Source organism: Sparus aurata, chromosome 2, assembly GCF_900880675.1.
Source record: "Sparus aurata chromosome 2, fSpaAur1.1, whole genome shotgun sequence".
Lineage (NCBI taxonomy): Eukaryota > Metazoa > Chordata > Actinopteri > Spariformes > Sparidae > Sparus > Sparus aurata.
The window spans coordinates 17,870,516-17,889,598 of record NC_044188.1 but is presented as its reverse complement, the minus strand read 5'-3'; the positions used below and the strand labels follow the sequence as shown (position 1 = coordinate 17,889,598).

General features: G+C 41.2%; 1 protein-coding gene across 2 annotated transcripts in view; it reads right to left on the bottom strand.

Moving 5' to 3' along the window:
* Positions 1-19,083, bottom strand: part of LOC115565979 (cGMP-inhibited 3',5'-cyclic phosphodiesterase A-like) — a 65,259-nt gene that overhangs the window by 8,449 nt on the left and 37,727 nt on the right. For both annotated transcript variants that reach the window (XM_030391710.1, XM_030391701.1), the window contains 13 exons: positions 15,407-15,652; positions 11,201-11,346; positions 10,979-11,085; positions 10,616-10,859; positions 10,294-10,370; positions 9,968-10,164; positions 9,631-9,768; positions 9,292-9,403; positions 7,918-8,025; positions 7,596-7,795; positions 6,633-6,836; positions 6,316-6,477; positions 394-661 (listed from right to left, as the gene is read on the bottom strand). In XM_030391710.1, the coding sequence (XP_030247570.1) occupies positions 394-661; positions 6,316-6,477; positions 6,633-6,836; positions 7,596-7,795; positions 7,918-8,025; positions 9,292-9,403; positions 9,631-9,768; positions 9,968-10,164; positions 10,294-10,370; positions 10,616-10,859; positions 10,979-11,085; positions 11,201-11,346; positions 15,407-15,652 (2,209 nt within the window). The remainder of the gene's footprint in view (positions 1-393; positions 662-6,315; positions 6,478-6,632; positions 6,837-7,595; positions 7,796-7,917; positions 8,026-9,291; positions 9,404-9,630; positions 9,769-9,967; positions 10,165-10,293; positions 10,371-10,615; positions 10,860-10,978; positions 11,086-11,200; positions 11,347-15,406; positions 15,653-19,083) is intronic.

Genomic DNA, 19,083 nt, shown 5'->3' with positions numbered 1-19,083 from the left:
GGACTTTAACTCACATATTATTCAATAACACTGGTGTTGTAAGATGACTATCAAATGAAATTATAAACCTTTAAACCTTAAGATGGCAAAACCAGTTATAACTATGAATGTTGGTTCACATGGGGAATAAGGCAGGGGTGAAACACTAACCACGAAAAACATAAAGACTCCAAATCAACCAGCCTTCAAGTCGACAATTGAAAATTGAAATTCTCAGATTGATTTCTCTTTTATGAATCACAAACTACAAAATCAGCACTGATTTACAATCTTCACCCCCCCCAAAAAAAATAAATCAGATAACTCTTCATGTCCTGTCAAATCACTCTGGGTGTCACCAGGCAACAGGACATTATATTTTCTGCAACATTAATTATTAAGAGGTTGACATACGGGAGTTGTCAGAGTTTATTGATGCATCCTCTTCTGCCATATCCTCATCTTCCTCCTCTGTGTCTTGTCCTTCCTTTGTCTCTTCTGGCTCTGTCTCTCCCTCAGGTGGGTCAACCCAGCGTCCTGGCATGAGAGCAGCGGAGTCGTACGACGAGCACAGAGGTCCCACTATGTGAGTGATGAAAGACTCCTGTAGTTTAGCGAGCTGCGGGGCGGACCGGTCCATGAACGGGCTGATGGGAAGGCCCAGGCTCGCTTCTTCGTCTCCCTAGAAGTGTGAAAACACAGCAAATATGACGGAGGCACAGAAACAATAACAATTATGATGGTTTATGATCAATACACTGGAAAATGGAACATTGACATTATGTGATTTGCGATTTCAAGAGAGTCATTTTCCCTAATGGCCCATTTTTTATTTTTTTTAAAAGGTTGCTGTCTTGAAATGAATCTAGCAGTCTCTTTAGCATCAGTTCTTAAGAATTCACGCAATATTTGAATTTAAACTTCAGAGACGCTATTAAAATTATAATCATATATAAATTAAAGATGTTCTGGCTCAATATCACCGACAAATATTTGGTTTGATTAGACATGAATTCAAACATTTCTTTTTTTTCTTCACTCAGTTGGGGGTGGGGGTGTCTGCTGTCTGCAACATGTGCCTTGCTAGATAACATACATTTTATCACATGTATTTTTTTTTTTTGTGGGAAACTGTGACCGATGCTACACATAAACACACATCATTAGTGTGCGAGGCTGGTAATGATGCCAGGAGCTGTCTGTGACACTGTCCATGGTCCTGCGCATTTGACTAGTCCTCATTACTCCTTGTCACAGAGAGCAGGATTTCTTAATCAATAGTACTGTAAAAAGCCCACTCAGATTGTTACACAACTGTACTGTGAGGACAAAACAAGCTTTTCCCCTACAGCTAAATTATTGTCAATTAATTGCAGGCCAGTATACATGCTTTGATCTTTTGGTGTATTGATGAGCAAAATCCCATACCACCCTCTTCAAGTCCAGACTGCGTGCGTGTTTATTTTTAATACTCAGTATGACCAGCCCCGACAGTCTCTCCATGGTGCTTCTCAAATATGTCTTAATTAGTTTAAGTTTTGAGAAGGGACTTTTGGTGCTTGCGACAGTTACAGGTAGATTAAGAAATAGTTTAATAGCCGTGGCTACTTCAGGCACACTTGATAATATGGAGTGGTGCTTTATGAATAGAGTGTGTGCCAAATCTTGAACTGAGCCAAGATTGATTTCTTTGATGGTAGACACGAATGCACTTCTAAATGAAAGAACTTGTTCTGGAAAATCTGCAGACAGGTCATCTTTGTATTGGTCTATAAAGCACTTGCTGGTGTTTACCATTGGATTTTAACAAAAGTTCTTGTGGGCGTACAAACCCAAACCTCCGTGCCACCTCTTGCATGCCCTGAAACCTGTGTGTTACCTGCGCAATTGCAGTGTCTAGAGCTTTACAGCCCAGATCTATATGTAAGAAAAACATTTTTAAAAGAGAGTTTAGCTTGCTGTACCAGCGATCCAACCCCAGATAGAGAGAAAAAATTATGGATGGATCGAGAGTTTTGAGAATATTTTATGTGTGTCTTCTGGCTTGCACCATGGCCAATTTGTATTTTACATTTTGGTTGTTTCGTGTGTCCATTTCTCATTTCATTTTTACATTATAGATATGTACAGGTGAAACTCGAAAAATTTTAATATCGTGCAAAAGTTCATTTATTTCAGTAATTCAACTTAAAAGGTAAAACTAATATGTTATAGGCTCATTACATTCAAAGTAAGATATTTCAAGCCTTTATTTGTTATAATTTTGATGATTATGGCTTACAGCTTATGAAAACCCCAAATTCAAAATCTCAGAAAATTAGAATATTGTGAAAAGGTTCAATATTATAGGCTCAAAGTGTCACACTCTAATCAACTAATTAATCCAAAACACCTGCAAAGGGTTCCTGAGCCTTTAAATGGTCTCTCAGTCTGGTTCAGTAGAATTCACAATCATGGGGAAGACTGCTGACCTGACAGTTGTGCAGAAAACCATCATTGACACCCTCCACAAGCAGGGAAAGCCTCAAAAGGTAATTGCAAAAGAAGTTGGATGTTCTCAAAGTGCTGTATCAAAGCACATTAATAGAAAGTTAAGTGGAAGGGAAAAGTGTGGAAGAAAAAGGTGCACAAGCAGCAGGGATGACCACAGCCTGGAGAGGATTGTCAGGAAAAGGCCATTTAAAAGTGTGGGGGAGCTTCACAAGGAGTGGACTGAGGCTGGAGTTACTGCATCAAGAGCCACCACACAGACGGATCCTGGACATGGGCTTCAAATGTCGTATTCCTCTTGTCAAGCCGCTCCTGAACAACAAACAACGTCAGAAGCGTCTTACCTGGGTTAAAGAAAAAAAGAACTGGTCTGTTGCTCAGTGGTCCAAAGTCCTCTTTTCTGATGAGAGCAAATTTTGCATCTCATTTGGAAACCAAGGTCCCAGAGTCTGGAGGAAGGGTGGAGAGGCACACAATCCACGATACTTGAAGTCCAGTGTGAAGTTTCCACAGTCCGTATTGATTTGGGGAGCCATGTCATCCGCTGGTGTTGGTCCACTGTGCTTTATTAACTCCAGAGTCAACACAGCCGTCTACCAGGACATTTCAGAGCACTTCATGCTTCCTTCAGCAGACAAGCTTTATGGAGATGCTGACTTCATTTTCCAGCAGGACTTGGCACCTGCCCACACTGCCAAAAGTACCAAAACCTGGTTCAATGACTGTGGGATTGCTGTGCTTGATTAGCCAGCAAACTCGCCTGACCTGAACCCCATAGAGAATCTATGGGGCATTGCCAAAAGAAAGATGAGAGACATGAGACCGAGCAATGCAGAAGAGCTACAGGCCACTATTGAAGCATCCTGGTCTTCCATAACACCTCATCAGTGCCACAGGCTGATAGCATCCATGCCACGCCGCATTGAGGCAGTAATTCATGCGAAAGGGGCCCAAACCAAGTACTGAGTACATGTGCATGACTATACTTTTCTGAGGGCTGACATTTCTATATATTTTTTATTGATTTCATGAAATATTCAAATTTTCTGAGATTTTGAATTTGGGGTTTTCATAAGCTGTAAGCCGTAATCATCAAAATTATAACAAATAAGGGCTTGAAATATCTCACTTTGAATGTAATGAGTCTATATAATATATTAGTTTCACCTTTTAAGTTGAATTACTGAAATAAATTAACTTTTGCACGAGATTTTCTCGACATTTTCTCCTCTGTACATCTTCACCGGGAAGCACACAAAGCCCCAGATGCACTCCCTCTGGATTCAGTCTCCTCTAAGTAGGTCAAGAGGACTACAAATAGAAAAACATCAATTAAACTGTGGCTCATCTGCAGGCATCAGTCAGATAAATGACACTATAAACTGTCTCATAATGGCAACTATTATCTCTATATTTGCTACCCACAAGGTCACCAATAATAATAGTTACATAAATATTTCTAATCATGTTTTTTATAAACGGGCACGACGAAGTCTGAGGCCTGACAGCAAAACAGATGCTTGAGATTTACTGAAGGAGTCTTTTGTATAAAAATCATCTTTTGTGAATAAAAGCCAAAGAGGAGCCACGCTGCTCTTTTCCTTTTCCTCAGATAATTGCCATTCATGCATTTTCAGTCTTTCTATTTTGCATCCACAGACCTATGGTGAAACAAGCAAACATATTTTTGGGATTTAATCTGCTGATTGGTCTCCTGGTGGCATCCATATACACACAAACTGAGCCCATGTCTACACTAACCTGCAAAATACACCTGTTCACTTCCTGTTCCAGCACAATTTGTTGTCCCTGATAGATTTTCTCAACAGAATGTAAACACAAAAACCTTTAGAACTTGTCCAAGCAGGCTTGTCTCCCTCTTTTTTTAACATTATTTTTTACCCTTTGTTGACGATAATGACGGCTCCATGTGTCTGTTGTTTGTATCTTGCATTCCACGCTCATATATGTCAAATGACATTCATCTATTTTGCCTTTGTGTGACGCTTTCTGATGTCAGGGCGTTTAAAGCAATTCAGGCGGACAGAGGGGTTACCATTGCTATGGCAACCTGAAACTAAGATGGTGTGGTTCATGTGAGAGGTGTGTGTGTGTGTGTGTGTGTGTGTCTATATATATATATATATATATATATATATATATATATATATATATATATATATATATATATATATATATATATATACATATATATATACATACATATACATATATACATATATATACATACATATACATATATACATATATACACACACACACATATATATGTATACATTTATATAAATATATATAGTATAGTCGGAGCATGGGTAGGGGGAGAGAGGGGAGAGGGATAATTATTTATAATTTTATCAAGCAGAAACTGTGTGTGTGGGTGTGTGTGTGTGTGCACGCACCACATAAACGTGTGTCGGTTCCTTCCCTGTAATCTTTCTCTGTGTGGCTGTGAGTGGTGAGTAAGCACTGTCAATAAGACCCTACATGAAGCCCCCTGAGGCAAATAGTGATTTGTGATATTGGGCTATATAAATAAAACTCTACTCATTCAGGTCATACGTCGACTCTCTTGAGAGAAAACATGAGCACAACCTCTGTCACTCACGCATCCTCTCCTGATGCTCCCACTCAAAGGACATACATAATTCTCAAAGCTATTATGAGATTGAGATCAGAAGGTTTGAGGGGAATAGCACCATGCCAAGCTCCAGGAGCAGATCAGAGTGACGTTTCCTGCAGTAATCAGCACAGAAATGATCTGAAGTTTTTCACTGCTGCACAGTGTTTTGATGTGGTTGGTGCACGCAATCACCTCAGAAAAGGCTAAATGCTGATTGTGGAAATAGCCTTGTGATAATAAAGGTTTGTTACAGCCAGCTCATCTGATTTTTCCTTCGGAGAAGAATAAATGTCAAGGATAACGCTGACTGCAAGGCACAGAATATCTTCAATTATGCTTCAAACAAAGTCTCAAATTAGTGCTTTTCAAATTACAACATGCCGTTGCTAGGCAAGTAATCATGTCTCCCTGGCTAATCAGATTTGATCTTCATCTACTCACTCTGCACAAACTGAACTGACCAATGAGATCCATTGTTAGTTAAGAACAGGATTTGTTGCTAGGCATATGTCCACAGAAGTCCTGAACAAATTCATGAGTTAGTGGGTAAGTGTTCTGGCCTTTCAGTTTCCTGTTCAGAAAAAACATCCATTTGTGCACACACACAACCTCACTGTAGGGTCCTTGAGCAAGAAATTAAGTTTGCAGATGCGCTATTGTGAGGTTGACCTTGCGGTTGAGGAAGAATAGCGAAGAGAAAAAACGCTGGATGACAATTTGTTGGTTGTTTGTTCCTTGTCAATCAAATCTGATCAAACAACATCCACACAGTCCTGACTGCTGAATCTTTCTAAATGACATCTTAAGATGCGTTATTTTCATTTGAGTAAAGCTGCAGTAATTTATGTATTATTATTAGAATAAGTATTATTAAGTATTAGTATAGCTCTATATTCAAACAGTTATCACTGTTTGAATATAGAGTGTTTGGTCAGTAACCCATGCCTCTCCTCCAAGAAAAAGAAACTGCCGGGTATCCCTCCAATCAGGTCAATGATCTCAAGTCCTGTCTGCCCATGAACATGCAGTGGTGGCTAATGTTACCTAATATTAGCAAACTTAAGAAAGATATTGTTGTTTAACGGACATTACTCACAGTCAGTTAATGGACTTCATGACTTTTCTCTCTATTTGTGCCACAGTTACACTATCTATTCTCCAGAGACCGTGTGTCTGTCTCAGATTTCAGAGAGTTGTTAGCTCACTTGTTCGTAGAACTCGTTGACGATCCCCTCTGTCCACTGCAGATGGAGCCCCTTGCACTTCAGCGGCCCATTGACATCAGCCAGCTTGATGCACATCTGGCACACTAGCAATCGGTCGTTTTCGTTGGCCCAATCAATACCGGACACTCCCTCATCACCCACCTGGGGAGATGTGCACAGGAAGGTTTGTGTAAAGAGAAACCCAGTTATGGATTGAGAAGAATTCCCTACTGCTTGGCTGTCAGCTTTAGTTTAGGACAATCTAAGAGAAAAAAAAAACAGGGCTGAGCAGAGATGACGTTGATTCGGATTGTTACCTTTGCATTAAACTCTGCCAAGAAGTCAAAGTGCTTTTTGAGGTCTGTGGCCAGGATGGCTTCAATGACAAGGAAGCGGAAGCGCTTGAACTCCACATGTTCAAGGTTAATCAGGAAGTTATACTCAGGTCGAGACATGAAGAGGTTCCACGCTGAAGCTGCATGATGATTTTCCAAGACAGAACGATCATTGTATAGAAGAGCCTACAGCAGAAGACGAGGAGGAGATAGAAGCATTCAATTATTGATTATCATAATAGCTGGCGATGAATTTAAAAGTTGACAGCTTCAAGCTCACATCAATATACTGAAGGTGATCTGCTGCCTGTCAGCATTTTATAAACTGAACGAGTCTTCTGCGAGCCATGTTGTGAGTTTAATGTGCTACAGTAAGTTGATGAGGCTGGCTGTCTCGGTCTGTTAATGAATATTATGTAGATGTATGAGTTTAGATAGATCAATAATTCACAAGATGATTCATCCTCTGCAGTTCCCTGGACGTGATTGGTTTGGAAATTTCCACACAGCAGCTGGTGCACAACAACACATGGCAGATTATAGCCAGAGTTGGACGCTGGATGTCTGTACTGTATTCACATACATACATAAATTTCTTACGAGTTAGCTGACTGAAAGAGCAGGAGCAGTAAAAGGTTTCTTCCACTTACTGACAAAAGAATTGACACACACACACACACAAAAAAAACGTTTTGGCAGGAGGAAAAAGAAAAGGTTTTCCAGGATAATGTTTTGAACTTAGTATCTCTTATTTGTGGAAACAGGGGGACAAAAATAAAGTCTTGGCAGGAGCAATGTTTTTTCAGGATATTTTATTTGTAAGCGGGTAAAGTTTACTATCCATGCAAATCCTTTTTTAACTTGTTATTAAGCCATAAACCAACAGTCAGTCACCTTCATTGTCCATCAGTGGCACCTCTCTGAAGCACACCTACACTTATTTACCTGTGGTGCACTCGTAGCAACTAGAAAGGCGTTGGTTCTTCCGGGATGGTCATAGTCGTGCATGGCAGCAGCTACATACAGGGCCATAAGCTCCAGGCTGGGGATGAGGCCAGCCAGGGAGCCGTAGCCTTCCTCCTGCACAGAGTTCATCCTGGACATCAGGAAGCCTGTTGCACCAGGCGTAATGCCGTTCTCTGAGTCTACGAGTAAAAGAAAAGAGATCAAAGCTCACGATGCATTCACTGACTTTTAGGCAATGATGAGTAATTGTCGACCAAAACATCCATGCTGGTATATTCATGTGTATATTAAAAGTCTTCACCAGTGTGTATCCCATTCTCGGTCAGCAGGGTGGGCAGGCCGGGCACCGGCTGAGTGGTGAGGTACCACACAGCATGCAGCACATCAGTGGCATGGATCCGGTTGTGATCTGAGGAGAGGAAGATAAAATGCTCATTCACACCAGTGGAGGGCAGTAACTCCACGGTGAAAACCAAGAATCTGTAGCAATGCTGAGATAACGTTTTCTGCCTTTTAAAAAAGGGTCCAAGTTGTGGTTATGACCACAAAGACAGGCTGTTTGCTGTTGTCTCATCTGTCTGAGGATGAGTACTTAGATCTTGTACTTAAATGTGCACTGTGTAGTTTTGATCAGAAGAGAGAGATCTTCATTGACAGATCATTTTTTTGCATGCCTAAACAATCGAAATAAACAAATCATATCCCTGACTGAATACACTGAATAAACAAACTGACCTTAAAGGACAACACAATTCCATACCGTTTTACTTGCCACCCTTTTAGCTACACACTGTTATTTGCCTCTGAGAACAGCTAGGTTACATAAACATAATATCCTAGTTGGAATTTTTACCACATTAATATTGTTAATATCAAAATTCTGAGTTTGATCTTCAAAACTACATAGTGCCCCTTTAAATAAAGACAGCAATACCACAGTGTACAAATACACTGTTACAAACAGAAGTCGTGCATAATAAGAACAAAGAATTTGAATAAATACTGTTATTATCAAAAAGTATAAGTGTTTATTATTCATTATGGCCAATTTACTTTTAGAATATTTTTAATATATAATACATTGAAGACTGGGCTGATTTTAACTAGCTCATCCTTTATCTGTTGGGTAGCTTGCTGAGTATCAATAACGTTTTTTAGCTTTAATATTACATCAACATTTATTTGTTGATTATATTTCAACAAATATATCATTTATCTAAATCTACAAAGTAATTAGTGACCAAAGTGGTAAAAAAAAAATACAATATTTACCACTGAAGTACCGTGAAATAGAAAGTTCCACTACTTCATACACCTCAAACAAGTAACATCAGCTACAGTACTGACATGTAGAGATCGTGTAATCAGAAGTATTCGGACACATACTGTCATTGAAATTAATTTACTTAACACGAGAGCTCAGTGCTACCTGTGAGCTACATCTTCAGTCTCAGCATGAACCGACACAAACACTGTTGCTTATCAGATAATAGTTTAACCTTGATATCCCTGCCAGCTGTGAGCAACTTGAACACACCATAAAGTACCTAGCAGGAGGTCAAAGGCCTGTTAGCTTTGGGAGGTTATTTCACTGACAGAGCGATGCCTCCACCTTGTGGCAGACAAAGGTAATGCTGAATATGAACACTAATAAATGTGGAGACCCTCTACTCACAAGGGATGACCCTGTATCCGTTCTCCAGAGCGTGGAAATAGTTCATGAACTCTTGTGTGGGGATTTTAAAGGTCTCAAATAGACCTGTGTCCTCGAAGAGCCGATAGGAAACCTGTGACAACACATGAGCAAAACATGCTGTGAATCATATTTTACTTCTGGGTCTTTTATTCACTGCCTGAATCAGCAGCTTATGTCACAACCACACAAAGCTGCTAACTACATACATGTGAATATTTCCCATCAATACGAGATGCCTTTAATGAAATCAGTATTGATTTGTTGTCATTAGATAAATATCATACGGGATTCAACATCTCACCAATAATCAGCGCCTACCTGACTGAGGATGCAGCCCGTCTTGCCATGCGTCTTCTCCACTAGACTGAAGATGGGGAAGTTCCAGTTGTTGAGCTGACTCATCAGAGGCTCTAGACTCTGCATCACAAGAGGATCCGGGGCCAGGATGGCCTTGTCCTGTGGGTACAGAGGAGAGGGCACACAGACACAAACAAGATGTCCTGGTGTTTATTGAGCAGTTATATAATGACAGTACATAAGGATCTTAATGAGAAAAATAATGACCCATCTTCTTTGTTTCTTGTTGTTTTTGGAGGTAAAGAAAGCACATAACAAGTAACTGAGACATCTTCTCATTGCCTGCCTGATTACCCACCTCTGGTGACGGCAGGAGCGGGTGAAGAACGATGCCCTCCGCCAGATACTCCCTGCAACCTTCCCGGGCTTCATGCGGCTTCTTGCCTCCCTCTCCCTCCTCTTCATTCTGTGCAAAGTCGCTGCTGTCACTGTGGTTGGTCTCGTAGGTGCTGTCGTAGGTGCTGTCGTAGTCTGAAGAAGCTACAACCCGCTCATCTGGGGAGACGTTACACATGTCAGACACACGCAATTTGATGTCACTATGGTGGTGATTGTCCAGATTAGCAATGAGGGCAGTTTACATGGCTGTATACGATGCAACTATGATGGGTTTTTTTTGTTTACCTGGATGTGGTATTCTGTCTCCTTTGTCGACAGATTCCACCCCGTGGTTTAGTCGATTGTTGAATGGTCTGCCACAGCTGATACAAGAGAGCAGAGAATCACAGACACATTCAGAGGACACACTCAAGTCCCTTCTGATTATCCCCTCACATCAGCTCACTGGAGTAGCTCCTGTCCTCACAGCACAGACTGAAATAGAGACTCACTTTCACACAATCAGACACAGATGCATTTGAAGCCCAATATGTGTGAATTTGAACCTCCGTTTTTAAGAAATGTTTCATCAAAAAAGGCTATGTGTGACTATGTGTGATTCTGTTACCTGCCGCAGAGCGATGGAGGCCGCCAGTGAGGGGTAGTCGAGCTCGGGGCGCTCTGGCTGTGAGTTAAGGCTCTGTGGTGGCTCTTGGGGGCCACAGGGCCAGGGATCCGTTCTGTCAGGGGCCCGGCCGCCTCGGGAAGCTGCACTGAACATGTCTTGGTGGTGGGGCTGGAGGCAGGAGTGCCCTGGATGGGAGGAGAGGGGCACGGAGAGCCCAGAGGTGACACGTTGGAGGGGGGGAAACCTGAAAAAGAGAGCAAGACACTACTAGTCAGTCTTTACACACTTTGCTCTAATTAGTATCTTACTTGTTTAAGTATTTATGTATCTTTTATGGAAGTCATCCAATTTTCTTTTACACACCTGGTCTTCCCAGTGGTTTGCTGTAGAGGTGGTTGGAGGCAGCATAGGAGGCAGACATGGAGCGGCTCTTTGAGATGGTCATCATCAACGAGCTGTTCCATGATTCACTGATGTGATGTAAGAAAACCATCAGATGTATAATAAAAAAATAGTCTTCTTGATCTGTTACTTTTCAGAGTTATTGTGTTCCTCTAGACTGAGTGGTGACTGAGTGAGGATTACCTGTCTGTGGTGTGTTTGATGCTGGCTGAGCGGTCTCGGCGTACAGGGCCAGGCTCGATGGTAGGCAGCCCTGTAGCTGAAGTGGTCGTGGTCCAAGTCGATGAGATTCTCCTCAGCAATCCTGGGGGCAGACTCCGTCTTAGACGCTGTCATGCAGACAAACAAAGACGTGTTTACACACTCATGAAAGCGATAGGTGGCAAGTAGGACACCATTAGTGAACTTAGGTACAAGACAGAATAGATAGACATCGACAGATTTCTTATAATCATTAAAACTCTTAATAACACTTTAGATACTTTCAATTCCTTTTCTGAATCCTCAAACTTTACATGACAATACTAGATTTTTATAAACTGGTGATCCAATTCTAAAGACTAAAGCATCAATAAACTCACGTTTTGTCATACGTGGTTGTTATGTCTAACTTTGTGGAAAACGAAAACGATTCAGCAACGGCACCATTAATAATACCACCTGGAAACGCTGGAAGGCAAAAAAGATGTCTGTTGCCACTTTAAGTAGCAGTCCTTTCTCATCTTCAAGACATAGCTTGTCACAATAACCCTCACTCTGTTTGGACGATTATAATTCAGCATGAAAGTAAACATTGACAGCTTGGGTCACAAAAGTCACACAAAGTTAACACAGCTAAAGACAAGGTGCTGCCATCAAACTATAACATTAGGGAAAACAAAGTCAGGCAGAGAAACTGTTAGGTTAAGATGAGCCAGTCTTAGGCCAAGCTTTAATGGAGACATTATGCTCAGTTTCAGGTTCATAATTTTGTTTTGGTTCAATAATAGAATAGTTTTAAATGCTTTAGTGCTCAGGTGCTGCAGCTCTGTATTCCCCCTCCGTCTGCCCTGTTTTAGCTCCTGTCTCTTTAAGGGCCCCTCCTCCTCACTACTCAGTCTTCTCTGGTTGGTCACTTCACACATGCCTGAGCCAGCACCGCTCACCAGGTCACTAGTTGTTTAATGGGTTTCACTTCTACTGTAAATATAGGCATAAATTGTGCAAATACATGACATGGCGATTAGGGTTAGGGGTTGGGAATTAAAGGCGGGACTGCTGACGAGGCGGGACTGCTGACGAGGCGTTTCAGAAGCAATGTTTTCTGTGTGAGGTAGGAGCTTCCTTTCGTGTTGACATTCTAACCTTCAGAAACTTTCATTTGCCAAGAACCTATTTAGCACACTGAAGGAAAACCCAGAGGAACATTTTACTGCTCAAAGCTTGCTCCTTTATGGCTATGGAGCCGTAAAGGAGCTCAATGAGAGTTCTCATTTCAGTCTCGTTGTAGTGTTTTTTGGTCTCAAACATGTCTCATTTGTTTCTCCTAAAATTCCTTAGGAGCAATAGGTGAGACTTGAGACTTTACCGCTTAAACCTTGCTCCTTTCCAGCACTGGGGAGACATTCTGAAACTTCATTGAGAGCTTTATGAGATCTCCTTTGAAACTTACAGGGAGCCCAAGTTGAGATTTTCTGCACCTGTTTCTCAGGAGAAACAGTTGAGAAACAGGAGAAATCAGCCACAGCCGCACTTTGGTCTCACATAGATCTCACAGTTGTCTAGGAGAAATTGATGAGACACTACTGAGATCTCTTTTCCAATTTTCGTTTCCTCTGGGAAGACAAAAAAAAAAACCAAGAAAGCATAATATGTTTCCCTTGAGTAATAAGCAGAGCTACATTTTCCTACAGAGCAACTGTTGTTCCTCAATCCAGTAAAGACATCAAACTAGAGGGATGCCAAATGTGTTCTTCCAGCTGTCTTCCAAGCATGTGGAAGACAGAGTGGTAAGTAGAAGGGAGTCAAGCTTGTTACCCCCGCGGTGTCAATCCATCCAGTGTGTGCAAATTTAGTTTAAAGCCAAGAGCGAAACTTTTGTCACTTTGTGTTTTGTTCTTAATGGTTCCTCTCTCCCTCCCCCTCTCCCACTCACCAGTGGAACATGGAGGGCAGCAGAGGACCGACTTTCACACAGAAGTGAGCAAAATAAGTTTGTTGTTTACTTCTTTGGCAGATAACCACACACACAAACACAGCAGCGTCATTGCCATCCAAACACACACACACACACACACACAAACACAAGCGCGCGCGCACACACACATGGTCTCACAGTGGTATCCTTCTCTCCTACAGTGAGGGAACACTAATCAGAGGCATCTGAGGGAAGGAGGGAGGGAGGATGACACAACAACACTTGGTGGTAATCAATCACTGTGAACATCATGGCTGGTGTCAGTTTTTATTATGTGGTGCTGTGTGCAATTTTTAATTTAGATCTGAAACATCTGCACTGCATTATTATGTAACTCCAATGTAGCTGACAATGATGCAAGTAGACACTAAGTCTGCTGTGATGGATTGCTGCATTTTTATCTCATAAGTTTTATGTCTCTGTTACTTTCTCTTAAATCTCACAGTACTGTGGTGCGCTTTGGGAAATGTGTGGCCTGAATGTGAAGTATTATCAAGACAAATCTGTGCAGCAGAAGTTGGTTTCAGTGTTTGGAGGTTGCTACAAGCTCAACAAACAAATGCACCTAAGCCCTCCAACACTTCTTATCACCTTTATGTAGCCGCTATTTCCGTCCAACAACAGGGCTGCACAATCGAGCAGAATCACCACCTTTAACCCCTCACCGCATACAGACTCGCCAATCCCCAGTGGTGCTAAAATGAGGCAGCATCTCATTGAGTTTCACTACATGGCAGAGACATTTGAGCGCACTCAGGCAGCGTTAAAGCTGCTTGTCACTTTCCTGGTAGGCTATCCTGCATTGCATCACACGCTTTATTTAGTTTCCTTGCCGCCTTAAGTGCCTGCATACATTTTGAAGCGCTGGCCTTGTAAAACATTAAAAAGCCCTCTGGAAGCCTGTGCGTCATTGTTGGCTACATTAGAGCCCAACGCTACAGCAGCAGGAAGGGAAGAGACAGGAGGGGGTTGTACCTGTATGCACGGTGAGGTGCACCTGGGCATGCGTGTGTGTGGGTGTGTGTGTGTGTGTGTGTGTGCGTGTGCGTGTGTGTGTGTGTGTATTGACATGTACTGCAACATACAACCATGGAAAAGGATACTCATACTGATACTGATATATGAAAGTAGTAATACAAGTATTAGTTGTTTGATTATTTTGTTTAAGTCTTTGTTTTGTTGTTTTTTTCCCTTTTTAATTTTATTTTTTTCCTTCACTATCAAGCTAAAATATATATATATATATATATTTACATATATATAGTAATATCATAAAATATGTATATCTATATATATGAACAACATTCATTGTAATTCAGAATGAATGTATGTAAGATCTTACATCTTCACAATAAAGTACTAAAAAAAGTGTTTTCTAATTGTGACCCACACTGACATGTCATGTCATCAATCAAAAGGCAACTTTTACTTCACTTCAATGTGAAAAATCTAGTCCTGGGGAGGTGACAGTTTTTTTTTTTTATTTCACAAAAAGGAAAAAGCCAACCAACATGTCAGAATGAATGTTGACAATGTACATTTCTGCAAACGACAAATATGTTGTAAATGTTTTTTTTTTGTTTTATTTGATCAATGTTGAAACACAGTCTTGAACTGCAGTCACTGGCTTGGCAGCATTTTTGCCTGTAACACCAGAACCATCCCCTCCACCTCCCAATATGAAAGTCTGGTCATACATGTAATGTAGATGTCATATGACACATTTTGTCAAAATGTACATTTGGACACAAACAAATATGAACGTATTAGTGAAAATGCTATGCCAGGGCTGAAAAAGTTGACTCAAACTATTTTCTTAACAGAATTTCTTTCTTGCTTCTGTCTAATCTTTTTATTCACTGTTTGAACAGAGACTTATTTAAGGGATCCTTTGGGGAATCCTGACCTTCAGGTTTGGAGCCACTGCTACACACAGGTGTTGATTTTCCTGTCTGTATCTATCAGCTGTGTAACAGAGTGTAGCTGTAACTGAGGACAATTAGGTAAGGTAATTCTTACAATAAGTCTTCTAATAGATTCTGAGCGGGTAATCACAACTCCCTTCTAGCTGCTGAGTGAACTTGCAGTTTTTCAGTCTGTGGTATTTGTAATTTTGGTTCAGTCACTGGAGATTATCCTAAACACCAACTCATAGACACAAAAATGAAAAGAAAAGAAAAGAAAACACATTTTTAGGGAAGACAAACATTTACCTTTGGGATGGCCAGTCTTTCAGTCTTTTCAGGCCCATCCTCGGAGTCAGAGCAGGTGTGTGTGTCCGCTGGGAAGCGAGGCCGGTGGAGCGGCTGGAGGCTGATCTGGGTGCTGAGGAGGTTGCTGACGGCCTTCAGAGAGCTGCAGGTGTTGGGGGGAAGTGAGGGGTCTGCCAGCAGGTCTGAGATCATACCGTGGGCCTCACCCATCACCGCTATGTCCACCACCACGCTGGTGCCGGAAGACTGGAGAAAGTAAAGAAGATAAGAGATTGAAGGAGAGGTTTGTATGGAATCATAAGGTTGGTCCATAAATGCCAGCCATAAAAACATAGTTAATAAACATCCCAGAATAGGGTGTATTGATTTTTATTCTTAAAAACAACACACCCTACACCCACACCACCCCCTCTTTCCTAAACTCAGCTGTCATTGATGCGACATATCGACTGATAAGCCCAAAGGATCATCTATGTCATAGGTCAACCATGTGTGCTCTCGATTATAGATTCTATCGTTAATGTCAACATGTGCTAATCAGCTCCTTGTTAGTTTATAATCAATTTCCTCACAAACCTGTCCACATACACGCACAAATATGCGTGCACAGTATATATAAGCGTGCATGCAAATGTAGCACTGGTAATTAGCACAGTCTCACGTAAATGTGGAGAAAGCTGACGACACAATTTGTTTGAAATCAGAAAATCAGAGCTTAATATTACTACAAAGACTAGATGTCCTGTACATTTTAAAGCAAAAAAGCGGCGCAACTGGAACAAATAACCAAGGTTGTATCAGTATACTACACACCAAACAACTGAACTGTGAGACAGAGACAGCGGCGACGAGGAGTGTGCATTGCAGAGACCGAGTCGGAGGTGAGTTTACTTTGTGTCAGCGGAGCTGTGGCTCTCCACTGAACTCTGCACGAACTGTGTTATAAAATACTACCGTCCAACTCTCCCACTCATGCCTGTGATGTTGATAGTTCTAGTTTCAATCACAAAGTACAAATATTTTTAACTGGACTGACTGGACCGGAGAGACATCTACATCTGAAGCTGCATTTTGTTGTGTGTGTGACAGGTGACAATGTCTTGTTCTAATATCGCAATAGTTTCTCACCAAAATCTCCTAAATAGCCCTTCATAGATGCTCGCGCTAGGCAATAAGATCAAATATCACAACATTCTTCTTAAGACGCTTGATATCAATATTGTAGGCATGGCTGTTGTTGCTTCCCAAAATATCCAATCAATGAGATTTGTGCTAAATAATCATTGGTAAAGTGATGTACTGACTAAGTGAGTAAATGCATGTATTAAAGAAACTAGAGCCGTCTGATAAACTCAGAAAATTACATAAATCTTTAAAACCAGGAAACGACAAGTTATGTCACATTACACAAAGGGGGACCCAAATGCAGACTTAACGAACAGCGAGCTTTCATAACAAAAAAAGGAAAATCCAAATCCAAAATCCAAAAATGTAGCAGAAAATGGAAGATAAGAAAGCAAGAGAAATCCAAGAAACAAAAGCAAAATGAGGTACAAACCAGAAATAACGAGAGGAAACGAGAACCAAAAGCGGGAAACACTCAACGGGAAAATGGGACAGGGAGACACAGGAACAAAACGACAACAGACGAACCGACAAAGAGAAAGAGGAAGACAAGACTTAAATACACAATGGTTGATTTACTAATAGAACACAGGTGAGGAGTGAGAAGGGTGGGAACACGGACGGGGGGGAATAAGAGCAAAACATGACACATGAGGACAGAACGTCAAAATAAAACAGGAAATAACAAAACCAAAAACTCAAACTTTGAAGTTGAACTTTGAAACTGACTTTGAAGTTATATCATGTCAGGGTATAATGAAATAATGATATATTTCCGAGCCCTCACTCAGCCAAACAATAGTACTGGACTGTATTGTTTGACTTAAATTGGTGCAATACCCATCCCAACTTAAAATACCAGTGTTGGTAGACTCTTATTTGGAAAGAACATCTTTTATGATCTGATGAGTGTAAATATTGCTAAAAACATTGCTTATCACTTAAATATAAGAAGACCATAAAGTTTAGGAAGAGTATGTTACAGAACATGCCTAAGACATCAGTTGTCGCTGAACTTTATATGAACCTCATCGTCTTAAAATTCTGGCCATCATTAGCCAGATGTTGAGCTGATACTACAGATCCACTACTTGAAACTTGACCTGACTGGAGGAAACGACTCAAAATAAAATGCTGTGAATGCTAAATAAAAAAAGTTCTAAAGTGTAAATGAGGTCATGGAGCAGGTTTATTATCGCAATCAAACTGGCTCTGATGTTTTGTTGTTTCCTACTCCTCCTCTCCCTCACTGGGCTCACACATGAAGCCAATCACGTGATCACTCAATCCATTCACTTTCCCTTCTCCCTTGACGACTGCTTGTATCTTTGCCTAACTTTTTTATTCAGAGGTTTTTTTATAATATCCTGATCCAGTTCCCCTACTCCGTCTGCAGTTTGCTCAATCACACTTTGTATGGCTCACATACAGATATTTGTCCACATTACTTAGACTTAGACTTCTCTTTATTACAGCTTAATCTTCAGTAAAAATAGACAAAAGATGTGTGGGTGGAATGGTGGGGGGGAACATAAAAACCACCTGCCCGAATTTAAACACAGCAACAGACGATTCTCATGATTTGCTTCCTTAAACAGATTGTATTAGCTCTTCAAACAGGGCTGTGATGTGATGAGTAAATGCATTGCAGGAAGATAGTTTCCTGGAAGAGCGCGTGTCTGTATGCGTGCATGGGCCGGTGTGCATGTGTCACCTCAACCTGAACAAAACCCATTAGACCACTCCAGAGCTTTATGACATCCTGCTATTGTGACATTCACCCATTACCTGGCAGTAATGGACTCTGTTCAGCTAATGTCAGGGAGAGAGTGAGATAAAGGGGTCTCGGATATGCGTGTGACTCTGGTTATGTGTGTGTGTGTGTGTGTGTGTGTGTGTGTGTGTGTGTGTGTGTGTGTGTGAAGGTGTGGGTGTGTGTGTGTGTGTGTGTGTGTGTTGCAGCTGCACTTAGATTTCTGATATTTTAGCATTTAAAAACAACAACAAAAAAAACCTACAGTATTTGAGTGCATTCAGTGCAACATGCATAAGCATTTGAGCTGATGAAGTGCCACAGAGGGCTGTCCTGGTGGAGACACAGTGGTGAAGGAAGGCGAGGGAGAAGGTTATTGATTCCTCCCAGCATAAAGGCCCACAGGAGACAGCAGGGGGCGGGGGGGAGTGATGGGCAATGAGTAAATCAACAGCGGACACAAACACACGTGTGCGCGCGCACACACACATACATACACAGAGGTATTAATGTCCCAGAATTGCCCCTTGGGATCAGCCTGTCAGGCTTTCAGGGTTACACAGTACATGGTGCGCACAGAAAGATGGGTCATAATCCCTCAACAACTGCAGTGCATTGTAACTGAAGACAATATTAAACACTGGTCTGTGACGATGTGCACAGAGATGCAAAATATGATCTGTGTACATCAAGCTGCCAAGTATAGAACTACTGATGTGGCTCACTAGTTATCCACATAACATCATCAGTGTTTAAATGTAAACCAACATTCGTTCAGAGCACCTGGATGGATAATTTT